At 44.6% G+C, this 27,294-nt stretch overlaps 1 protein-coding gene across 1 annotated transcript in view; it reads right to left on the bottom strand.

The window, feature by feature from the left end:
- LOC120046020 (neurexin-1a-like) overlaps positions 1–27,294 on the bottom strand; it is a 683,076-nt gene that overhangs the window by 29,273 nt on the left and 626,509 nt on the right. The window contains exons 20-21 of the mRNA XM_038990933.1: positions 17,718–18,611; positions 16,321–17,192 (exon numbers count right to left, since the gene is read on the bottom strand). Of these exons, the coding sequence (XP_038846861.1) occupies positions 16,321–17,192; positions 17,718–18,611 (1,766 nt within the window). The remainder of the gene's footprint in view (positions 1–16,320; positions 17,193–17,717; positions 18,612–27,294) is intronic.

Genomic DNA, 27,294 nt, shown 5'->3' on the forward strand with positions numbered 1-27,294 from the left:
AGCAGCATTGTTATTATATGTAGGCAGTGACCTCCCCAGTCAGCAACATTGTTATTATATGTGGGCAGTGATCTCCCCAGTCAGCAGCATTGTTATTATATGTGGGCAGTGACCTCCCCAGTCAGCAGCATTGTTATTATATGTGGGCAGTGACCTCCCAAGTCAGCAGCATTGTTATTATATGTGGACAGTGATCTCCCCAGTCAGCAGCATTGTTATTATATGTGGGCAGTGACCACCCCAGTCAGCAGCATTGTTATTATATGTGGGCAGTGACCTCCCAAGCCAGCAACATTGTTATTATATCTTGGCAGTGACCTCCCAAGCCAGCAGCATTGTTATTATATGTGGGAAGTGACCTCCCAAGTCAGCAGCATTGTTATTATATGTGGGCAGTGACCTCCCAAGTCAGCAACATTGTTATTATATGTGGGCAGTGACCTCCCAAGCCAGCAGCATTGTTATTATATGTGGGAAGTGACCTCCCAAGTCAGCAGCATTGTTATTATATGTGGGCAGTGACCTCCCAAGTCAGCAGCATTGTTATTATATGTGGGAAGTGACCTCCCAAGTCAGCAGCATTGTTATTATATGTGGGCATTGACCTCCCCAGTCAGCAACATTGTTGTAATATGTGGGCAGTGACCTCCCCAGTCAGCAGCATTGTTATAATATGTGGGCAGTGACCTCCCCAGTCAGCAACATTGTTATTATATGTGGGCAGTGACCTCCCCAGTCAGCAGCATTGTTATTATATGTGGGCAGTGACCTCCCCAGTCAGCAGCATTGTTATTATATGTGGGCAGTGACCTCCCCAGTCATTAGCATTGTTATTATATGTGGGCAGTGACCTCCCCAGTCAGCAGCATTGTTATTATATGTGGGCAGTGATCTCCCCAGTCAGCAGCATTGTTATTATATGTGGGCAGTGACCTCCCCAGTCAGCAACATTGTTATAATATGTGGACAGTGACCTCCCCAGTCAGCAGCATTGTTATTATATGTGGGCAGTGATCTCCCCAGTCAGCAGCATTGTTATTATATGTGGGCAGTGACCTCCCCAGTCAGCAGCATTGTTATTATATGTGGGCAGTGACCTCCCCAGTCAGCAGCATTGTTATTATATGTGGGCAGTGACCTCCCCAGTCAGCAGCATTGTTATTATATGTGGGCAGTGACCTCCCAAGTCAGCAGCATTGTTATTATATGTGGGCAGTGACCACCCCAGTCAGCAACATTGTTATTATATGTGGGCAGTGACCTCCCAAGTCAGCAACATTGTTATTATATGTGGGCAGTGACCTACCAAGTCAGCAGCATTGTTATTATATGTGGGCAGTGACCTCCCAAGTCAGCAACATTGTTATTATATGTGGGCAGTGACCTCCCCAGTCAGCAGCATTGTTATTATATGTGGGCAGTGACCTCCCAAGTCAGCAGCATTGTTATTATATGTGGGCAGTGACCTCCCCAGTCAGCAACATTGTTATTATATGTGGGCAGTGACCTCCCAAGTCAGCAGAATTGTTATTATATGTGGGCAGTGACCACCCCAGTCAGCAGCATTGTTATTATATTTGGGCAGTGACCTCCCAAGTCAGCAGCATTGTTATTATATGTGGGCAGTGACCTCCCAAGTCAGCAGCATTGTTATTATATGTGGGCAGTGACCACCCCAGTCAGCAGCATTGTTATTATATGTGGGCAGTGACCACCCCAGTCAGCAGCATTGTTATTATATGTGGGCAGTGACCTCCCAAGTCAGCAGCATTGTTATTATATGTGGGCAATGACCTCCCCAGTCAGCAACATTGTTATTATATGTGGGCAGTGACCTCCCAAGCCAGCAACATTGTTATTATATGTGGGCAGTGACCTCCCCAGTCAGCAGCATTGTTATTATATGTGGGCAGTGACCTCCCAAGTCAGCAGCATTGTTATTATATGTGGGCAGTGACCTCCCCAGTCAGCAACATTGTTATTATATGTGGGCAGTGACCTCCCAAGTCAGCAGCATTGTTATTATATGTGGGCAGTGATTTCCCCAGTCAGCAACATTGTTATTATATGTGGGCAGTGACCTCCCAAGCCAGCAACATTGTTATTATATGTGGGCAGTGACCTCCCCAGTCAGCAGCATTGTTATTATATGTGGGCAGTGACCTCCCAAGTCAGCAGCATTGTTATTATATGTGGGCAGTGACCTCCCCAGTCAGCAACATTGTTATTATATGTGGGCAGTGACCTCCCAAGTCAGCAGCATTGTTATTATATGTGGGCAGTGATTTCCCCAGTCAGCAACATTGTTATTATATGTGGGCAGTGACCTCCCAAGTCAGCAGCATTGTTATTATATGTGGGCAGTGACCTCCCAAGTCAGCAACATTGTTATTATATGTGGGCAGTGACCTCCCCAGTCAGCAGCATTGTTATTATATGTGGGCAGTGACCTCCCCAGTCAGCAGCATTGTTATTATATGTGGGCAGTGATCTCCCCAGTCAGCAGCATTGTTATTATATGTGGGCAGTGACCTCCCCAGTCAGCAGCATTGTTATTATATGTGGGCAGTGACCTCCCAAGTCAGCAGCATTGTTATTATATGTGGGCAGTGACCTCCCAAGTCAGCAACATTGTTATTATATGTGGGCAGTGACCTCCCAAGTCAGCAACATTGTTATTATATTTGGGCAGTGACCTCCCCAGTCAGCAGCATTGTTATTATATGTGGGCAGTGACCTCCCAAGTCAGCAACATTGTTATTATATGTGGGCAGTGACCTCCCAAGTCAGCAGCATTGTTATTATATGTGGGCAGTGACCACCCCAGTCAGCAGCATTGTTATTATATGTGGGCAGTGACTTCCCAAGCCAGCAACATTGTTATTATATCTTGGCAGTGACCTCCCAAGCCAGCAGCATTGTTATTATATGTGGGAAGTGACCTCCCAAGTCAGCAGCATTGTTATTATATGTGGGCAGTGACCTCCCAAGTCAGCAACATTGTTATTATATGTGGGCAGTGAACTCCCAAGTCAGCAGCATTGTTATTATATGTGGGCAGTGACCTCCCTAGCCAGCAGCATTGTTATTATATGTGGGAAGTGACCTCCCAAGTCAGCAGCATTGTTATTATATGTGGGCAGTGACCTCCCCAGTCAGCAACATTGTTATCATATGTGGGCAGTGACCTCCCCAGTCAGCAACATTGTTATTATATGTGGGCAGTGACCTCCCCAGTCAGCAGCATTGTTATTATATGTAGGCAGTGACCTCCCCAGTCAGCAACATTGTTATTATATTTGGGCAGTGACCTCCCAAGTCAGCAGCATTGTTATTATATGTAGGCAGTGACCTCCCCAGTCAGCAACATTGTTATTATATGTGGGCAGTGATCTCCCCAGTCAGCAGCATTGTTATTATATGTGGGCAGTGACCTCCCCAGTCAGCAGCATTGTTATTATATGTGGGCAGTGACCTCCCAAGTCAGCAGCATTGTTATTATATGTGGACAGTGATCTCCCCAGTCAGCAGCATTGTTATTATATGTGGGCAGTGACCACCCCAGTCAGCAGCATTGTTATTATATGTGGGCAGTGACCTCCCAAGCCAGCAACATTGTTATTATATCTTGGCAGTGACCTCCCAAGCCAGCAGCATTGTTATTATATGTGGGAAGTGACCTCCCAAGTCAGCAGCATTGTTATTATATGTGGGCAGTGACCTCCCAAGTCAGCAACATTGTTATTATATGTGGGCAGTGACCTCCCAAGCCAGCAGCATTGTTATTATATGTGGGAAGTGACCTCCCAAGTCAGCAGCATTGTTATTATATGTGGGCAGTGACCTCCCAAGTCAGCAACATTGTTATTATATGTGGGCAGTGACCTCCCAAGTCAGCAGCATTGTTATTATATGTGGGCAGTGACCTCCCCAGTCAGCAACATTGTTATAATATGTGGGCAGTGACCTCCCCAGTCAGCAGCATTGTTATAATATGTGGGCAGTGACCTCCTAAGTCAGCAACATTGTTATTATATTTGGGCAGTGACCTCCCAAGTCAGCAGCATTGTTATTATATGTGGGCAGTGACCTCCCCAGTCAGCAGCATTGTTATTATATGTAGGCAGTGACCTCCCCAGTCAGCAACATTGTTATTATATTTGGGCAGTGACCTCCCAAGTCAGCAGCATTGTTATTATATGTAGGCAGTGACCTCCCCAGTCAGCAACATTGTTATTATATGTGGGCAGTGATCTCCCCAGTCAGCAGCATTGTTATTATATGTGGGCAGTGACCTCCCAAGTCAGCAGCATTGTTATTATATGTGGGCATTGACCTCCCCAGTCAGCAGCATTGTTATTATATTTGGGCAGTGACCTCCCCAGTCAGCAGCATTGTTATTATATTTGGGCAGTGACCTCCCCAGTCAGCAGCATTGTTATAATATGTTAGCAGTGACCTCCCAAGTCAGCAACATTGTTATTATATGTGGGCAGTGACCTCCCCAGTCAGCAGCATTGTTATTATATGTGGGCAGTGACCTCCCCAGTCAGCAACATTGCTATTATATGTGGGCAGTGACCACCCCAGTCAGCAGCATTGTTATTATATGTGGGCAGTGACCTCCCCAGTCAGCAGCATTGTTATTATATGTGGGCAGTGACCTCCCCAGTCATTAGCATTGTTATTATATGTGGGCAGTGACCTCCCCAGTCATTAGCATTGTTATTATATGTGGGCAGTGACCTCCCCAGTCAGCAGCATTGTTATTATATGTGGGCAGTGACCTCCCAAGTCAGCAGCATTGTTATTATATGTGGGCAGTGACCTCCCCAGTCAGCAGCATTGTTATTATATGTGGGCAGTGACCTCCCCAGTCAGCAGCATTGTTATTATATGTGGGCAGTGATCTCCCCAGTCAGCAACATTGTTATAATATGTGGGCAGTGACCTCCCCAGTCAGCAGCATTGTTATTATATGTGGGCAGTGACCTCCCCAGTCAGCAGCATTGTTATTATATGTGGGCAGTGACCTCCCCAGTCAGCAGCATTGTTATTATATGTGGGCAGTGATCTCCCCAGTCAGCAGCATTGTTATTATATGTGGGCAGTGACCTCCCCAGTCAGCAGCATTGTTATTATATGTGGGCAGTGACCTCCCCAGTCAGCAGCATTGTTATTATATGTGGGCAGTGACCTCCCAAGTCAGCAGCATTGTTATTATATGTGGGCAGTGACCACCCCAGTCAGCAGCATTGTTATTATATGTGGGCAGTGACCTCCCAAGTCAGCAGCATTGTTATTATATGTGGGCAGTGACCACCCCAGTCAGCAGCATTGTTATTATATGTGGGCAGTGACCTCCCAAGTCAGCAACATTGTTATTATATGTGGGCAGTGACCTCCCCAGTCAGCAGCATTGTTATTATATGTGGGCAGTGACCTCCCCAGTCAGCAACATTGTTATTATATGTGGGCAGTGACCACCCCAGTCAGCAGCATTGTTATTATGTCATTCATCTAAGCACTACTTTAAAGCAATATTCTTCCAAAGTATTTTATTTTATGTACAGGCTGCTTGTCATTGCCCTCAGTCTAAATACGGGATTTGACATTTGCCCATTTGATTGATGTGGTTTTTCCTTCACATCAGTTTTTTCACACTCTTAGCTGTGCTATGACGTAACATGCTGTGGGATAGAAAGAAGAGGAGCTAACAGAGACAACAGAGATGATTCACCTTAACCTGTCTACAGGCGATCTAAAGGGCAAGTGGTTGGTGGAAAGAGAGAGAAAGAGCGGAAGGAGGGGGAGTGAGAGAGCAGAAGGAGGGGGAGTTAGAGGGAGAGGGGCTGAAGAAGAGACAGAGAGAGAGGGCAGAAGGAGAGATAGAGAGAGAGAGAGACAGAGAGAGAGAGAGAGACAGACAGAGAGCGAGAGAGCGCAAGAGAGAGAGGGCAGAAGGAGGGGGAGTTAGAGAGAGAGAAAAAGGAGACAACGAGAGAGAGAGAAGGAGACAGAGAGAGAGAAAGGAGAGAGAGAGAGAGTTGTCCTCCTGAGTGCTACTATATCCCCCCACTAGAATCCCCATACTTTAATGAAGACATCTTCTCCATCCTGGAGGGATAAATCAATATTTTCCAGACCCAGGGACATGTACCACTCTGTGGCCACATAAATGCCAGAACCGGACAAGAACCGGACACCCTCAGCACATGGGGACAAACACCTGCCTGGAGGTAACAGTATTCCCTCCCAAATATGCCCCCCTAGGCACAACAATGACAACATAACCAACAAAAAAGTGTCACAACTCCTGCAGCTCTGTCGCACGCTGGGTATGTACATAGTCAATGGTAAGCTTCGAGGGGACTACTATGGTAGGTACACCTATAGCTCATCTCTTGGCAGTAGTACTAGAGACTACTTTATTACTGACCTCAACACACAGTCTCTCAGAGCTTTCACAGTCAGCCCACTGACACCCCTATCAGTACACAGCAAAATCACAGTCTACTTGAACAGAGCAATACTCAAACATGAGGCATCAAAGCCGAAGGAACTGAGAAATATTAAGAAATCTGTAGATGGAAAGAATGTAGTGTGGAAACCTACCAAAAAACAATTAGACAAAAACAAATTCAATCCCTTTTAGACAACTTCCTGGACAAAACGTTCCACTGTAATAGTGAAGGTGTAATCTTGGCAGAAGAAAATCTTGACAGTATATTTGACCTCTCGGCTTCCCTATGAAATCAACATTTTTCTAACAGAAAACCGAAGAAAATGAACAACAATTACAAATGGTTTCATAAAGAATGCTAAAAAACGAAGAAAGAAATTGAGAAACCTGTCCAACCAAAAACATAGAGATCCAGAAAACCTGAGTCTACGCCTTCACTATGGTGAATCACTAAAACAATACAGAAATACACTATGTAAAAAGAAGGAACAGCACGTCAGAAATCAGCTCAAAGTAATTGAAGAATCCATAGACTCAAACCACTTCTGGGAACATTGAAAAACACTAAACAAACATGAAGAATTATATATCCAAAATGGAGATGTATGGGTTAACCTGTTGAGGACAGAGGGCGCTGTTTTCACTTTGGGGGAAAATCGTGCCCAATTTAAACGGCCTCGTACTCAATTCTTGCTCGTACAATATGCATATTATTATTACTATTGGATAGAAAACACTCTCTAGTTTCTAAAACCGTTTGAATTATATCTGTGAGTAAAACAGAACTCATTTTGCAGCAAACTTCCTGACAGGAAGTGGAAAATCTGAAATCGATGCTCTTTTCTAGGGCCTGCCTATAAATGTCCTTCATATATATCAGTATACATGCACCTCATACGTCTTCCACTAGATGTCGACAGGCAGTGAGAGAAGAAATGGAGTGTATAACTTGATCTGGGGTCGAATAAAAGCTCTTTGTATGACGTGTCACCAGTTTCCTGTTTTCTGGAGCGCGCGCGAAGGGACCTGGTTTCGCCTTCTGAAAGGCTGTCGTTATAGACGACTAATATCTCCGGCTTTGATTTTATTTGATAGATGTGACAATATCATCGTAAAGTATGTTTTTTCAATATAGTTTTATTAGATTATTGAAATTTATTCGGGACGTTAGGCGTGTTGCGTTGTGTGCCTTTGTTCAGGAAGGAGAGCTTCGCGCTACTTTGCTAGCTTTCCGTGCTAATTGACTGGAGAAGAGGACATTCTAAAACCAAACAACGATTGTTCTGGACAAAGGACCCCTTGTACAACCTTCTGATGGAAGATCATCAAAAGTAGGACCCATTTTATGATGCTATTTCATATATCTGTCGAACATGTTGTACTAGTAGTTTGCGCCCAGATTTTGGGCACGCTCTCGCTATAACTAAGCTGGATGTTGTAATGAAGTTATTTTTAGAATTCTAACACGGCGATTGCATTAAGAACTAGTGTATCTATCTATTTTCTAGTAACGTTTATGAATAGTTATTTGGTCAGAATAGTTGAGTGTCATAAAAATATCCGCACATTCTGGGAAAAAGATGCTACGTTAGCACAATGTATAACCACTGATTTCAGCTCTAAATATGCACATTTTCGAACAAAACATAAGTCTATGTATAACCTGATGTTATAGGACTGTCATCTGATGAAGGTTTATGAAGGTTAGTGAAAATTAATATCTTTTGCTGGTTTATTCCCTATCGCTAACGTGCCTATTGCTATCGCTAACGTGCCTTTATGAATGAATGCGGTAGTGTGGTAGGCTATTGTAGTAAGCTAATATAATGCTATATTGTGTTTTCGCTGTAAAACACTTAAAAAATCGGAAATATTGGCTGGATTCACAAGATGTTTGTCTTTAATTTGCTGTACACCATCGATTTTTCAGAAATGTTTTATGATGAGTATTTAGGTATTTGACGTTGGTGTCTGTAATTACTCTGGCTGCTTCAGTGCTATTTCTGACGGTAGCTGTGATGGTAGCTGCAATGTAAAACTGATTTATACCTCAAATATGCACATTTTTCGAACAAAACATAGATTTATTGTATAACATGCATGTTATAAGACTGTCATCTGATGAAGTTGTTTCTTGGTTAGTTTGGTTGGTTCTTGGTTAGTTAGGTTGGCTTTGTGCATGCTACCTGTGCTGTGAAAAATGTCTGTCCTTTTTTGTATTTGGTGGTGAGCTAACATAAATATATGTGGTGTTTTCGCTGTAAAACATTTTAAAAATTGGACATGTTTACTGGATTCACAAGATGTGTATCTTTCATTTGCTGTATTGGACTTGTTAATGTGTGAAAGTTAAATATTTCTCAAAAATATTTTTTGAATTTCGCGCTCTGCCTTTTCAGTGGAATGTGGGAGGAGTTCCGCTAGCGGAACCCCGGTGCCAGACAGGTTAACCACTTCTCCAATATTTTTGGCTCTATAACAAAGAAGAAACAGCAAAATCATATACATGATCAAATACAAATCTTAGAATCAACTATTAAAGAGTACCAGAACCCACTGGATTCTCCAATTACCTTCAATGAACTACAGGACAAAATATAAACCCTCCAACCCAAAAAGGCCTGTGGTGTTGATGGTATCCTCAATAAAATTATAAAATTTACAGACAACAAATTCAAATTGGTGATACTAAGACTCTTTAACATCATCCTTAGCTCTGGCATCTTCCCCAAAATTTGGAACCAAGGACTGATCACCCCAATCCATTAAGTGGAGACAAATTTGACCCCAATAACTACCATGGGATATGCATCAACAGCAACCTTGGGAAAATCCTCTGCATTATCATTAACAGCAGACTCGTACATTTCCTCAGTGAAACAATGTACTGAGCAAATGTCAAATTGGCTTTTAACCAAATTATCATACGACAGACCACGTATTCCCCATGCACACCCTGTAACGTTCGTCTTCCTCCTAGCCTGAAGAGGAGCAAGGATCGGACCAAAACGCAGTGTGGAGTGAATAAATAATTTTAATTATTAAACGAAGACGAAAAAACACTTGAACAAACTACAAAATAATAAATGACGTTAACAGACCTGAACTTGAGAACACATAAAACATGAACGCACGAACAGGTAGGAACAAACGAACAAACGAAATGAAACAGTACCGTGTGGTGAAACAAACACAGACACAGCAACAATCACCCACAAACAAACAGTGAGAACAGCCTACCTTAATATGGTTCTCAATCAGAGGAAACGTAAAACATCTGCCCCTGATTAAGAACCATATCAGGCTAATACAACGAACCCAACATAGAAACACATAACATAGAATGCCCACCCAGCTCACGTCCTGACCAACTAAACAAAGACAAAACAAAGGAAATAAGGTCAGGAACGTGACAGTACACCCCCCCCCCCCCCAAGGTGCGGACTCCGGCCGCAAAACCTGAACCTATAGGGGAGGGTTTGGGTGGGCATTTGTCCACGGTGTCGGCTCTGGCTCTGGACGTGGTCCCCACCCCACCATAGTTAATCCCCGCTTCCGTGGCCTCCTCCTAATGGCTACCCACCATATTAACCCCACTGGATTAAGGGGCAGCACCGGACTGAGGGGCAACACCGGACTGAGGGGCAACACCGGACTGAGGGGCAGCACCGGACTGAGGGGCAGCACCGGACTGAGGGGCAGCACCGGACTGAGGGGCAGCACCGGACTGAGGGGCAGCTCCGGACTGAGGGGCAGCTCCGGACTGAGGGGCAGCTCCGGACTGAGGGGCAGCTCCGGACTGAGGGGCAGCTCCGGACTGAGTGACGGCTCTGGCAGGTCATGGCTGGCTGACGGCTCTGGCAGGTCATGGCTGGCTGACGGCTCTGGCAGGTCATGGCTGGCTGACGGCTCTGGCAGATCTTGGCTGGCTGACGGCTCTGGCAGGTCATGGCTGGCTGACGGCTCTGGCAGGTCATGGCTGGCTGACGGCTCTGGCAGGTCATGGCTGGCTGACGGCACTGGCAGGTCATGGCTGGCTGACGGCACTGGCAGGTCATGGCTGGCTGACGGCACTGGCAGGTCATGGCTGGCTGACGGCACTGGCAGGTCATGGCTGGCTGACGGCACTGGCAGGTCATGGCTGGCTGGCGGCTCTGGCTGCTCCTGTCTGGCGGGCGGCTCTGGCTGCTCCTGTCTGGCGGGCGGCTCTGGCTGCTCCTGTCTGGCGGGCGGCTCTGGCTCCTCCTGTCTGGCGGGCGGCTCTAGCGGCTCCTGACTGACGGACGGCTCTGAAGGCTCAGGACAGACGGGCGGCTTTGAAGGCTCAGGACAGACGGGCAGCTTTGAAGGCTCAGGACAGACGGGCAGTTCAGACGGCGCTGGGCAGACGGATAGCGCAGACGGCACTGGGCAGACGGGCAGTGCAGGTGGCTCTGGGCAGACGGGCAGTGCAGGCGGCACTGGGCAGATGGGCAGTGCAGGTGGCTCTGGGCAGACGGGCAGTGCAGGCGGCACTGGGCAGATGGGCAGTGCAGGCGGCACTGGGCAGACGGGCAGTGCAGGCGGCACTGGACAGACGGCAGACTCTGGCCGGCTGAGGCGCACAGTAGGCCTGGTGCGTGGTGCCGGAACTGGAGGTACTGGGCTGGAGACACGCACCACAGGGTGAGTGCGTGGAGGAGGAACAGGGCTCTGGAGACGCACTGGAAGCCTGGTGCGTGGTGTAGGCACTGGTGGTAATGGGCTGGGGCGGGGAGGTGGCGCCGGATATACCGGACCGTGCAGGCGTACTGGCTCCCTTGAGCACCGGGCCTGCCCAACCTTACCTGGTTGAATGCTCCCCGTAGCCCGACCAGTGCGGGGAGGTGGAATTACCCGCACTGGGCTGTGTTGGCGAACCGGGGACACCATGCGTAAGGCTGGTGCCATGTATGCCGGCCCGAGGAGACGCACTGAAGACCAGACGCGTTGAGCCGGCTTCATGGCACCTGGCTCAATGCCCAATCTAGCCTGGCCGATACGAGGAGCTGGAATGTACCGCACCGGGCTAAGCCCACGTACAGGAGACACCGTGTGCTTTACCGCATAACACGGTATCTGCCCGTACTTTCGCTCTCCACGGTAAGCTCGGGGAGTTGGCGCAGGTCTCCTACCTGACTTCGCCACACTCCCTTGTAGCCCCCCCCCAAGACATTTTTGGGCTTGACTCTCGGGCTTCCAGCCTCGCTTCCGTGCTGCCTCATACCACCGCCTCTCGGCTTTAGCTGCCTCCAGCTCTTCACGAGGGCGGCGATATTCTCCAGGTTGTGCCCAGGGTCCCTTACCGTCCAGAATTTCCTCCCATGTCCAGAAGTCCTGTGTATGCTGCCGCTGCTGTCGCTGCTGCCCGTTACCACGCTGCTTGGTCCTTGGTTGGTGGGTGATTCTGTAACGTTCGTCTTCCTCCTCGTCTGAAGAGGAGCAAGGATCGGACCAAAACGCAGCGTGAGTTGAATACATCATTTTAATTATTAAACGAAGACAAAAAAACACTTGAACAAACTACAAAATAATAAACAACGTTAACAGACCTGAACTTGAGAACACATAAAACATGAACGCACGAACAGGTAGGAACAAACGAACAAACGAAACGAAACAGTACCGTGTGGTGAAACAAACACAGACACAGCAACAATCACCCACAAACAAACAGTGAGAACAGCCTACCTTAATATGGTTCTCAATCAGAGGAAACGTAAAACACCTGCCCCTGATTAAGAACCATATCAGGCTAATACAACGAACCCAACATAGAAACACATAACATAGAATGCCCACCCAGCTCACGTCCTGACCAACTAAACAAAGACAAAACAAAGGAAATAAGGTCAGGAACGTGACACACCCTAATTGACAAACAAACAAACCAAAACAAAGGCAAAGTCTTCTCATGCTTTGTTGATTTCAAAAAAGCTTTTGACTCAATTTGGCATGAGAGTCTGCTATACAAATTGAAGGAAAGTGGTGTTGGGGGAAAAACATACAACATTATAAAATCCATGATATAAAACAAACATGTGTGAGATTAAAATTGGCAAAAAACACACATTTCTTCCCACAGGGCCATGGGGTGAGACAGGGATGCAGCTTAAGCCCCACCCTCTTCAACATATACGACGTATATCAACGAATTGGCGAGGGCACTAGAACAGTCTGCAGCACCCGGCCTCGCCCTACTAGAATCTGAAGTCAAACGTCTACTGATGATCTGGTGCTTCTGTCACCAACCAAGGAGGGCCTACAGCAGCACCTAAATCTTCTTCACAGATTCTGCCAGACCTGGGCCCTGACAGTAAATCTCAGTAAGACCAAAATAATGGTGTTCCAAAAAGGTCCAGTCACCAGAACCACAAATACAAATTCCATCTAGACACCATTGCCCTAGAGCACACAAAAAACAATACATAACTTTGTCTAAACATCAGCGCCACAGATAACGAAGACAAAGCTGTGAACGATCTGAGACACAAGGCAAGAAGGGCATTCTAAAGGAACATACAATGCAGAGCAGATTTAGGCTGATACACGCTAATTATCCAAATCCAGAAAATTGCCGTTAAATTCTTCAACCACCTTAAAGGAAGTGATTCCCAAACCTTCCATAACAAAGCCATCACCTATAGAGAGATGAACCTGGAGAAGAGTCCCCTAAGCAAGCTGGTCCTGGGGCTCTGTTCATAAACACAGACCCCACAGAGCACCAGGACAGCAACACAATTAGACCCAACCAAATCATGAGAAAACAAAAAGATAACTATTTGACACATTGGAAAGAATTGGCAAAAAAAACAGAGCAAGCTAGAATGCTATTTGGACCTAAACAGAGAGTACACAGTGGCAGAATACCTGACCACTGTGACTGACCAAAACGTAAGGAAAGATTTGACTATGTGCAGACTCAGTGAGCATAGCCTTGCTATTGAGAAAGGCCGCCGTAGGCAGACCTGGCTCTCAATGGAAGACAGGCTATGTCCACACTGCCCACAAAATGAGGTGGACACTGAGCTGCACTTCCTAACCTCCTGCCAAATGTATGGCCATATTAGAGACACATATTTCCCCCAGAGTACACAGATCCACAAAGAATTTGAAAAAACAAAACCGATTTTGTTTTGTCCCATGACTACTGGGTGAAATACCACAGTGTGCCATCATAGCAGCAAGATTTGTGACTTGTTGCCACAAGAAAAGGGCAACCAGTGAAGAACAAACACCATTGTAAATTCAACCCATATTTATGTTTATTTATTTTCCCTTTTGTACTTTAACTATTTGCACATCATTACAACTGTATATAGACGTAAATACATTTTAAATGTCTTTATTCTTTTTGAACTTCTGTGAGTGTAATGTTTACTGTTCATTTTTTATTATTTATTATCTATTTCACTTGCTTTGGCAATGTAAACATATGTTTCCCATGCCAATAAAACCCTTAAATTGAAATTGAATTGAGAAGAAGAGAGAGAGAGAACAGAAGGAGTGGGAGTGTGTGTGTGAGAGAGAAAGAGAGCAAGATAGAGAGAAAGTGTAACGCTCGTCTTCCTCCTCGTCTGAAGAGGAGCAAGGATCGGACCAAAACGCAGCGTGGGTTGAATACATAATAATTTTAATAATAATAACGAAGACGAAAAAACACTTGAACAAACTACCAAAATAATAAACGACCTTAACAGACCTGAACTTGAGAACACATAAAACATGAACGCACGAACAGGAACAAACGGACGAACGAAACGAAACAGTACCGTGTGGCGAATAAACACAGACACAGCAACAATCACCCACAAACAAACAGTGAGAACAGCCTACCTTAATATGGTTCTCAATCAGAGGAAACGTAAAACACCTGCCCCTGATTGAGAACCATATCAGGCTAGTTGACAATGAACCCAACATAGAAACACATAACATAGAATGCCCACCCAGCTCACGTCCTGACCAACTAAACAATACAGAACAAAGGAAATAAGGTCAGGAACGTGACAGAAAGAAAGTGTCAGAGAGAGATAACAGAAGGAGTGTGAGTGTGTGAGAGAGAGAGGGAAAGTGTCAGAGAGAGATAACAGAAGGAGTGTGTGTGTGAGAGAGAGGGGAAGTGTCAGAGAGAGATAACAGAAGGAGTGTGAGTGTGTGAGAGAGGGAAAGTGTCAGAGAGAGATAATAGAAGGAGTGTGAGTGTGCGAGAGAGAGAGGGAAAGTGTCAGAGAGAGATAACAGAAGGAGTGTGAGTGTGTGTGAGAGAGAGGGAAACTGTCAGAGAGAGATAGTGTGAGACTGTGGGGTGAGTATGATAGCAGCCCGACTCATTACTGGGAGTCTCATCCCCAGCCTTCATGTGGGGGCTAGGCTCTGAGAAATGGTATATTTCACACAACACAGAAGCCTTGGAATGACTGTTAATAGATGTCATGAGAGAAGGTAGCCAAAAACACACATCCTTAAAAAAACAACAGTATGTAGAGGGGACACAGTTTGATGATAGGGATGTGCTCAATGGGATAAGGGAAGTTGATCATTAGATTAAGCTTCCATGTCATTTCTCTCTGCTTGACTCCACTCAGGGTTTGCCCAGACTATTCTGTGGGCTTCTGTGAGGCCGCTGTAGGACGATAGTCCAGTGATATACAGTATGATCTAAAACTGACCATGGTGGAGAGAGAGAGGGAGAGAGATAAAGAGAGGGAGAGGGGGAGAGAGAGAGATAGAAAACTTTTTAAATGATCTATTTCACTTGCTTTGGCAATGTAAACATATGTTTCCCACGCCAATAAAGCCCCTTAAATTGAAATTGACAAATTGAGAGAAAGAGCAAGCGAGAGAGAGGGAGAGTCTGCTGCTATGGTACAACGTTCTCCACTTGGAATTGTGTTGAGTGTTAGTTACCACTTGCTTATGGTCAGGGAACGGTAACAGGAGAAATAGATAAAGTTCTACAACTAGGTGTAAATAGTTATAGTCATCTTGCAGGGCACTGTCATTCTACAGAGTATTGTCATTCTACAGAGTATTGTCATGGTACAGAGTACTGTCATTCTACAGAGTACTGTCATTCTACAGAGTACTGTCATTCTACAGAGTACTGTCATTCTACAGAGTATTGTCATTCTACAGCGTATTGTCATGGTACAGAGTACTGTCATTCTACAGAGTGTTGTCATTCTACAGAGTATTGTCATGGTACAGAGTACTGTCATTCTACAGAGTACTGTCATTCTACAGAGCACTGTCATTCTACAGAATATTGTCATTCTACAGAGTACTGTCATTGGATAGAGTACTGTCATTCTACATAGTACTGTCATTCTACAGAGTATTGTCATTCTACAGAGTATTGTCATTCTACAGACTATTGCCATTCTACAGAGTACTGTCATTCTACAGAGTACTGTCATTCTACAGAGTATTGTCATTCTACAGAGTACTGTCATTGGATAGAGTACTGTCATTGGACAGTGCTTCTTTGAGAAGAAATTAAGCAGATTATAGTCACAGGGTAGGACCGTAGAAAGACAAGGAGAGCGTACCACCACAGAGAGGACTGGGAGAGTACAGTAACCTGAGGAACTATTCCAGGCTGTGTCAGTCACAGAGGATCAAAGACCTTCACGGTCGGCTGGCTGCACTGTCACAGATCCAGTGTTGAGGGCTCCGCCGAGCGTGTGAATGGCCCTGAATGCAGATATTAATCAGGATATGGTGTTAGACAGCTGTCACCAGGGGAGCACGGCAGAAACGGTGTAATCTCCCCTCGCTAGCTAGAAAGGGAAGGAACGATACCAATGATATTCTGTTCAGGAAAGGAGAGCCTCTACTGCTTCCCATACTGTAGTGCCAGCTTCAAGTACTGTAGCACCAGCTTCACGTACTGTCGCGCCAGCCTCACATACTGTAGCACCAGCTTCACATACTGTCGCGCCAGCCTCACATACTGACGCGCCAGCCTCACATACTGTCGCGCCAGCCTCACATACTGTCGCGCCAGCCTCACATACTGTCGCGCCAGCGTCACATACTGTCGCGCCAGCGTCACATACTGTCGCGCCAGCCTCATATACTGTCGCGACAGCCTCACATACTGACGCGCCAGCCTCACATACTGTCGCGCCAGCCTCACATACTGAGGCGCCAGCCTCACATACTGTCGCGCCAGCCTCACATACTGACGCGCCAGCCTCACATACTGTCGCGCCAGCCTCACATACTGAGGCGCCAGCCTCACATACTGTCGCGCCAGCCTCACATACTGACGCGCCAGCCTCACATACTGTCGCGCCAGCCTCACATACTGACGCGCCAGCCTCACATACTGTCGCGCCAGCCTCACATACTGTCGCGCCAGCCTCACATACTGTCGCGCCAGCCTCACATACTGACGCGCCAGCCTCACATACTGTCGCGCCAGCCTCGCATACTCTAATAACAGCTTCACATACTCTAGTAACAGCTTTATATACTGTAGTAACAGCTTCACATACTGTCGCGCCAGCGTCACATACTGTCGCGCCAGCCTCACGTACTGTCGCGCCAGCCTCACGTACTGACGCGCCAGCCTCACGTACTGTCGCCCCAGCCTCACGTACTGACGCGCCAGCCTCACATACTGTCGCGCCAGCCTCACATACTGTCGCGCCAGCCTCACATACTGTCGCGACAGCCTCACATACTGACGCGCCAGCCTCACATACTGTAATAACAGCTTCACATACTCTAGTAACAGCTTCACATACTGTAGTAACAGCTTTATATACTGTAGTAACAGCTTCACATACTGTAGTAACAGCTTCACATACTGTAGTAACATCTTTATATACTGTAGTAACAGCTTTATATACTGTAGTAACATCTTTATATACTGTAGTAACAGCTTTATATACTGTAGTAACAGCAGAGAGGACTGGGAGAGTACAGTAACCTGAGGAACTATTCCAGGCTGTGTCAGTCACAGAGGATCAAAGACCTTCACGGTCGGCTGGCTGCACTGTCACAGATCCAGTGTTGAGGGCTCCGCCGAGCGTGTGAATGGCCCTGAATGCAGATATTAATCAGGATATGGTGTTAGACAGCTGTCACCAGGGGAGCACGGCAGAAACGGTGTAATCTCCCCTCGCTAGCTAGAAAGGGAAGGAACGATACCAATGATATTCTGTTCAGGAAAGGAGAGCCTCTACTGCTTCCCATACTGTAGTGCCAGCTTCAAGTACTGTAGCACCAGCTTCACGTACTGTCGCGCCAGCCTCACATACTGTAGCACCAGCTTCACATACTGTCGCGCCAGCCTCACATACTGACGCGCCAGCCTCACATACTGTAGCACCAGCTTCACATACTGTCGCGCCAGCCTCACATACTGACGCGCCAGCCTCACATACTGTCGCGCCAGCCTCACATACTGTCGCGCCAGCCTCACATACTGTCGCGCCAGCGTCACATACTGTCGCGCCAGCGTCACATACTGTCGCGCCAGCCTCATATACTGTCGCGACAGCCTCACATACTGACGCGCCAGCCTCACATACTGTCGCGCCAGCCTCACATACTGAGGCGCCAGCCTCACATACTGTCGCGCCAGCCTCACATACTGACGCGCCAGCCTCACATACTGTCGCGCCAGCCTCACATACTGAGGCGCCAGCCTCACATACTGTCGCGCCAGCCTCACATACTGACGCGCCAGCCTCACATACTGTCGCGCCAGCCTCACATACTGACGCGCCAGCCTCACATACTGTCGCGCCAGCCTCACATACTGTCGCGCCAGCCTCACATACTGTCGCGCCAGCCTCACATACTGACGCGCCAGCCTCACATACTGTCGCGCCAGCCTCGCATACTCTAATAACAGCTTCACATACTCTAGTAACAGCTTTATATACTGTAGTAACAGCTTCACATACTGTCGCGCCAGCGTCACATACTGTCGCGCCAGCCTCACGTACTGTCGCGCCAGCCTCACGTACTGACGCGCCAGCCTCACGTACTGTCGCCCCAGCCTCACGTACTGACGCGCCAGCCTCACATACTGTCGCGCCAGCCTCACATACTGTCGCGCCAGCCTCACATACTGTCGCGACAGCCTCACATACTGACGCGCCAGCCTCACATACTGTAATAACAGCTTCACATACTCTAGTAACAGCTTCACATACTGTAGTAACAGCTTTATATACTGTAGTAACAGCTTCACATACTGTAGTAACAGCTTCACATACTGTAGTAACATCTTTATATACTGTAGTAACAGCTTTATATACTGTAGTAACATCTTTATATACTGTAGTAACAGCTTTATATACTGTAGTAACAGCTTTATATACTGTAGTAACAGCTTTATATACTGTAGTAACAGCTTCACATACTCTAGTAACAGCTTTATATACTGTAGTAACAGCTTCACATACTCTAGTAACAGCTTTATATACTGTAGTAACAGCTTTATATACTGTAGTAACAGCTTCACATACTCTAGTAACAGCTTTATATACTGTAGTAACAGCTTCACATACTGTAGTAACAGCTTCACATACTCTAGTAACAGCTTCACATACTGTAGTAACAGCTTTATATACTGTAGTAACAGCTTTATATACTGTAGTAACAGCTTCACATACTGTAGTAACAGCTTTATATACTCTAGTAACAGCTTTATATACTCTAGTAACAGCTTCACATACTGTAGTAACAGCTTTATATACTGTAGTAACAGCTTCACATACTGTAGTAACAGCTTTATATACTGTAGTAACAGCTTCACATACTGTAGTAACAGCTTTATATACTGTAGTAACAGCTTTATATACTGTAGTAACAGCTTCACATACTCTAGTAACAGCTTCACATACTCTAGTAACAGCTTTATATACTGTAGTACCAGCTTCACATACTCTAGTAACAGCTTCACATACTCTAGTAACAGCTTCACATACTCTAGTAACAGCTTTATATACTGTAGTACCAGCTTCACATACTCTAGTAACAACGTTGCATACTGTAGTAACAGCTTCACATACTGTAGTAACAGCTTTATATACTGTAGTAACAGCTTCAAATACTGTAGTAACAGCTTCACATACTGTAGTAACAGCTTCACATACTCCAGTAACAGCTTTATATACTGTAGTAACAGCTTCACATACTCTAGTAACAGCTTCACATACTCTAGTAACAGCTTCACATACTCTAGTAACAGCTTTATATACTGTAGTAACAGCTTCACATACTCTAGTAACAGCTTCACATACTCTAGTAACAGCTTCACATACTGTAGTAACAGCTTTATATACTGTAGTAACAGCTTCGCATACTGTAGTAACAGCTTTATATACTGTAGTAACAGCTTCACATACTCTAGTAACAGCTTCAAATACTGTAGTAACAGCTTCACATACTCTAGTAACCGCTTCACATACTGTAGTAACAGCTTCACATACTGTAGTAACAGCTTTATATACTGTAGTAACAGCTTCACATACTCTAGTAACAGCTTCACATACTCTAGTAACATCTTTATATACTGTAGTACCAGCTTCACATACTCTAGTAACAGCTTCACATACTCTAGTAACAGCTTCACATACTGTAGTACCAGCTTCACATACTCTAGTAACAACATTGCATACTGTAGTAACAGCTTCACATACTGTAGTAACAGCTTCACATACTGTAGTAACAGCTTCACATACTGTAGTAACAGCTTCACATACTGTAGTGCTTAGTGCAGCTGGAGCAGGTTCTGACAGATGACCTTGTCAGAGATAGAGACGATGCTGCAATGCTCAGTACAGTTTGAAATGATGTGGTAAAATCAGCTCCAAGTTATTTTCATTTTGAAAATCTTTTCCAAAGTATTCCCACACATAACAGAGGGATATACACTGAGTGTACAAAACATTAAGAACACCTTTCTAATATTGAGTTGCACCCCCTTTTGCCCTCAGAACAGTCTCAATTTGTCAGGGCATGGACTCTACAAGGTGTTGAAAGCGTTCCACAGGGATGCTGGCCCATGTTGACTCCAATGCTTCCCACAGTTGTTTCAAGTTGGCTGGTTGTCCTTTGGGTGGTGGACCATTCTTGATACACACAGGAAACAATTAAGCGTGAAAAACTCAGCAGTGTTGCAATTCTTGGCACACTCAAACAGGTGCGCCTGACACCTACTACCATATCTCGTTAAAAAGGCACTTAAATATTTTGTCATGCCCATTTACCCTTGTGAAATGCACACACACAATCTATGTCTCAACTGTCTCAAGGCTTAAAAATCCTTCTTTAACCTGCCTCTTCCCCTTCATCTAGATTGATTGAAGTGGATTTAACAGGTGACATATAAGGGATCATAGCTCTGACCTGGATTCACCTGGTAAGTCTTACCATGTTACCATGTTACTAATGTTTTTTACACTTAGTGTATGTGATCGTATACAAATGTAAGCAAGGTTTGCAATGATTACATTTTAGTCAAATATTTTATATATACATATATATATATATATATATATATATATATGGGCTTCTTGCAGTCTACAAATGATTTGTGATTATGTTTCGGCCCCCCGACCATCCGCTCGAGAGAAGAAAAAAAAGAAAAAAAAAGAAAGAAAGAATCTAGTTGGTGATCCCTGACGTATACTCATCTCATTGCATTTTCTATTGACTGAGGTAAGCAGATCTCGCATGGAAAAGTCTCCTTGGGGATATGAGGAGTCTAGATGTGTACAGCCTAGACTGTGAGATATGAATAATGGGTAATAAATACTTAGTATGTAGCCTAACAGACAACTGCCTGTACAACAGACAGACAGACAGTAGTCTGACAGAGTGCTGTGGAGTAGACATTCATTTAGTGCTGGCTTTATTACTGTGTAAAGATCGATACAGAGAGAGCTAAGGCCTTGAATTGGAAACTAATTGTTTTGCCTTGCGCTCAATCCACTTGGCGCTCAATCCACTCAATCCACTTGGCGCTCAATCCACTCAATCCAGCACGTTAGGAAATCCCTCTATACTGAAGGGAAGCACTTGCTGTCTTTGGCAAAGTTGGTAGATTCAATCCCAGGTTTTTTAATAGGAACATCATAAACATAAGAATTTGACCCACGATTTGTTGGAGAAATGTGGATGTATATGTTCAATATGCATCGTGGTTATGTAGCTTAAAGTATTGCTGTCTAGCACATTTTACTGTGTCTATTTGTAAGATTGCAAAACTAGCATTTCACTTTTTGAGAAATGTAGACATAGACAGTCAATGTGTTGTTTATTACAATATGAATAGATAGGGCAAGTTGTGTCAGCAAGCGATATGTCAAAGCCTCCTTCCCTAGCAGCTGTAGCAGGAAGTAAACAGGAACATTATATTTGTTTACAAATTGCTTACAGTACCTGGAATTGAGGGCAAGTCATAACCTTAAGAATGTATCTATTATGGCTGGTAAAGCAATCAGAAAACATTTTGCCGGGATATTTTATGTACAGTTTAACTTTGCAGAGTGAATCGGTAAACACAGAGCGTTATAGACTATCAGTAAACACATCCTTGATCCTGAACTAAAAGGAGCTTGTTTGAAAAGAGTTGGCTTCATCACCAGTTGTGTTGTCTTAGAGAACAGTTACTGTTAAGATGGCGTTTGTTGGTTTGCTTTCCTGTGCCGTGTGTGTGTGTTTGAAAAAGAGAGAGAGACAGAGAGAGAGAGAGAGAGAGAGAAAGATAGTTTGTGTGTGAGAGAGAGTGAGAGAGAGAGAAAGAGAAAGAGAGAGAAAGTGAGTGTGTGTGTGTGTGTGTGTGTGTGTGTGTGTGTGTGTGTGTGTGTGTGTGTGTGTGTGTGTGTGTGTGTGTGTGTGTGTGTGTGTGTGTGTGTGTGTGTATGTGAGAGCGTGTGTGTGTGTGTGTGTGTGTGTGTGTGTGTGTGTGTGTGTGTGTGTGTGTGTGTGTGTGTGTGTGTGTGTGTGTGTGTGTGTGTGTGTGTGTGTGTTTGTGTGTTTGTGTGTGTGTCTTTGTGTGTGTGTTTGTGTGTGTGTGTCTTTGTGTGTGTCTTTGTGTGTTTTCCTAGGAGACAATACTAAAACAATGACAATGCTCCTAAAGATGTTATGTGTAAGTAATCAGCACCTCATAAGGGCTGATGTACGTAACACAACAGGATACTAGTCCGACTGGCTGGCTGTTATGCGTTTACAGGAATTAATGACAGTTGGGACCTAACTCGCCAACCAGGGAGCATTTCACAAAAACAATTAAACTAGCTCTACACACTCATGGCGGAACCAGCGAAGGGTTTTTAAAATGACGGTCTGGAATATGTTCTGGGATTCATCCAATGACATTGAGGAGTATACAATCTCAGTCATCAGCTTCATCAAGAAGTGCATCGATGACGTCGTCCCCACAGTGACCGTAGCTTAGTGAAGCTATCATCAAGGCAAAGGGTGGCTACTTTGAAGAATCTAAAATCTAAAAGATATTTATTTGTTTAACACTTTTTTGGTTACTACATGATTCCATATGTCTTATTCCATAGTTTTGATGTCTTCACTATTATTCTACAATGTAGAAGATAGTAAAAATAAAGAAGAACCCTTGAATGAGTAGGTGTTCAAACCTTTGTGTCCTTTAGGTATAAATGATTCGGGAGACAGGCGCAGGAATGCGTAATAGGAACTTTCAGTAAGCCCTAATTACAGCGTGCCGTGTAAAGGCACGGGGACGAAGACCAAACAAGCACGTAACAAAACACAGGGCAGAAACCCAAAACAGAAGAGCGAGAAGTACCTCGAATAAATAACACATGCGCACAATGATTAACAGACGGGACGAGACCCGTAATCATCTGCGCAATCCACAACGGCACAAAAGCCAATACACAGCACAGGTACTCAAACGCACATTGTTATATACAAATACTAATCAGTGGGAATAGGGGACAGGTGTGCGTGATGAAAGTTCCAGAGGGATCCGTGACACTTTGACTGGAACTGTAAATATAAAATAATTACAACATTGTCTTTGTCACTCAAAATCATTGTAATATGGTTCATCTTAAAAATCAAAATGGAAATGTAAAATTTTACCAGAAAGCACCCTTAGATTGTGGGAAAAGGCCGCACTTGACTGTTGCACTTGAATCATCCCCATGGTGAATGATTAAGCCCACTACGCTATAAACCACACACTATTGCAGAGACTTTGATATTGCCGCAGTTGATATGGTGAAAACAATGTGTGGGGAGGCCGAGGCACAGAAATTCACATCAGATAACACAGCAAAACAAAGAATTTATGCTATAGATAGCAATCAAGAGGAGACTGACTGAAAGACTTAAAACTCCCCAGGTTATGCTTTCCAAATGGACTTTAGCTGTGAGGGCAGAGATGCCCATGAATTGACTTTTGCTCGTTACATGTCAGGGGATGCAATTCACGAGGACATATTGTTCTGTCTCACGATTCTCGAGCATGACACGGCACAGGGGATGTTAAGTGCGCTGCATGGCTATACTGACAAAAAAACAGATTCCCTGGGATCGAATAGTGAGCTTTTGCACAGATGGGGCTCCGTCTATCACGAGACGGCAGCAGTGTTGTGAAGAACTTAAGTAAGTAAAAATACTTTAAAGTACTACTGAAGTAGTTTTATGGAGTATCTTTACTTTGCTATTTATATGTTTGACAACTTTTATTTCACTACATTCCTAAATAAAATTATGTACTTTCTACTCCATACATTTTCCCCTGACACCCAGAAATTACATTTTGAATGCTTAGCAGGACAGGGAAATTGACTAATTCACACACTTATCAAAAGAACATCCCTGGTCATCCCTACTGCCTCTGATTTGGTGGACTCACTAAACACATTTTGTTTGTAAATTATGTTGGAGTGTTGGAGTGTGCCCCTGGCTATCATAAATAGATAAAACATGAAAAGAAAATGGTGCTGTCTGGTTTGCTTAATATAAGGAAATTGAAATTTTTCAAACTTTTATTTTTAAAACCAAATACTTTTAGACTTTAACTCCAGTAGGATTTTACTGGGGGACTTTCACTTTTACTTGAGTCATTTTCAAATAACTTATCTTTACTTTTACTCAAGTACGACAATTGGGTACTTTTTCGACCACTGGACGGCAGGCAGGCCTCTGCACTCTAGTTGTGAATGTATCTCCCTCTGCCATATGGACACATTGGATGATACACCCACTGAGCTATAACAGATACACTGAGATCACTGGAGACAAAGAGCTGAGCGCAGAACTTGGAGATATGCAGCTTGAACATTAAACTAGGTTGCCGAACGCATTTTCGCATAACTATGTGGTGATATGGCATCAAAGCATGACAATGTTCTATTTCACACAGAGGCCTGGTGGTTGTCAAAGGGGAGCGTTTGGAAATAGTTTTGAATTGAGAGAGGAACTGTTTTCATTCACAATGGATGTAAAAAACAGACTGTTGACTTTGTAATGAAATGAAAATGTGTTTCCTTGCCTATGTAACAGACATATTTGGGAAACTGAACACAAGCATGCAGGGGAATCAGCTAAATCTATTGGACTGTGATCCTGGCTCAGTTCACATGCCGGTCAGTGAAATCGAACAGCTGATCGAGCTCTCTCGTTAGCTGGTCCTCGCTACATATTCGTCGCCAAACCCACTGGCTCCAGGTCATCTATAAGTATTTGCTAGGTAAATCACCGCCTTATCTCAGCTCACTGGTCACCAGAGCAACACCCACCCGTGGTGCGCGCTCCAGCAGGTCTATTTCACTGGTCATCCCCAAAGCCAGCACCTCCTTTGGCATCCTTTCCTCCCAGTTCTCTGCTGCCAATGACTGGAACGAATTGCAAAAATCACTGAAGTTGGAGACTTATATCTCCCTCACTAACTTTAAGCGTCAGCTGTCAGAGCAGCTTACCGATCGCTGCAACTGTACACAGCCCATCTGTAAATAGCCCATCCAACCAACTACCTACCTCATCCCCATATTTGTTTTTCTGCTCTTTTGCACACCAGTATTTCTACTTGCACATCCTCATCTGCCCATATATCACTCCAGTGTTAATTGCTAAATTGTAATTACTTTGCCACTATTTATTGCCTTACCTCCTAACGTCATTTGCACACATTGTATACATATTTTTCTATTGTGTTATTGACTGTATGTTTGTTAATCCATGTGTAACTCTGTGTTGTTTTTGTCACACTGCTTTGCTTAATCTTGGCCAGGTCGCAGTTGTAAATGAGAACCTGTTCTCAACTGGCCTACCTGGTTAAATAAAGGTGAAAAGAAATATATATATAATGTCACTAAATGCTGCAGACAACGCATTCATGGGTCACTATGGAGGAGTTTCTGACAAATGGAATACTGTGCCATCTGCCTCTGAGCATTACAACTCATGGTACACTGATTCAATGCTCTCGTCTGCAGTAAAAACAAATAACAATCCAGGTTGGATTTGACAGGAGAGATGAGGTGCGCACTGTCGACCACGCCCCCTGACTTTGAGAAGCTGACATGCATCAAGGACACCCATCTCATTAGTGGTGGTGAGATATGAGACATTTTGTCAGACTAATTTACAATTTACTTAGTAGGCCCACATTAAAGTAAGCGATGCTGAGTTGAGAAGAAAATCACAAATACTGTTAGAATGTTTTGCAATTGACTGCCGTAGCCCAATTAAAAAAGATAACATTAGATGCAAGTATTGCATTGTCTAAAATGCAATACTTGACTGAGGGACCTTACATATGTTGTATGTATGGGAGACAAAGGACGGGTTAGTCATTTACAATTCATGTCAACCCCTATTATTTCCCACAGAGTGAGTCCATGTAACTTTTGATGTGGTTATTTAAGGCAAATTTGCCTCCTGAACTCATTTAGATTGTTTAGACAAAGGGGCTGAATACTTATGCAACGACTATGTTTTAGTTCAATCTTTTTTTATCCTAAAAAAAAAAAATCTACATTTTCTTTCACTTTGATATTAGAGAATTGTGTGTATATTGTTGACAGAAATGAAATAATTTTTTTAACACAATAAAAGGTGAATAAATCCAAGGGGTATGACAACTTTTACAAGGTAATGTATGTGATGTGAGGCAAGGTTGTGGTTCGAGTCCATTTCAATTCAGGCAATTCAAAAAGTAGATTGGAACTCCCAGAATTGGAATGGAATTGACCCACATCCTGGTGTGAAGGTAACTCACACTTTGAGGTAAGTAGACAAAATACTGTCATGAGTTACACACATAAATACTTGTGAACCACTGCCTTTACTATAGCTTTACCACCGTGAGCTAGTTAATTGGTGCGTAGTGGAGTGGACTGACTGACTGTGATAGTGACACAATAGACGTAAATCAATTTCTACAGTAACTTCAATACAGTGTCTTAAAAACCTTGATGGTGGACTCACACAGAGACACTGACTGTCAGACTGGCGGTACGGTGAGAGACTGACTGACTGTCAGACTGGCGGTACGGTGAGAGACTGACTGACTGTCAGACTGGCGGTACGGTGAGAGACTGACTGACTGTCAGACTGGCGGAACGGTGAGAGACTGACTGACTGTCAGACTGGCGGTACGGTGAGAGACTGACTGACTGTCAGACTGGCGGTACGGTGAGAGACTGACTGACTGTCAGACTGGCGGAACGGTGAGAGACTGACTGACTGTCAGACTGGCGGTACGGTGAGAGACTGACTGACTGTCAGACTGGCGGAACGGTGAGAGACTGACTGACTGTCAGACTGGCGGTACGGTGAGAGACTGACTGACA

The sequence above is a fragment of the Salvelinus namaycush genome, chromosome 4 (assembly GCF_016432855.1).
Source record: "Salvelinus namaycush isolate Seneca chromosome 4, SaNama_1.0, whole genome shotgun sequence".
In the NCBI taxonomy this organism is placed as follows: domain Eukaryota; kingdom Metazoa; phylum Chordata; class Actinopteri; order Salmoniformes; family Salmonidae; genus Salvelinus; species Salvelinus namaycush.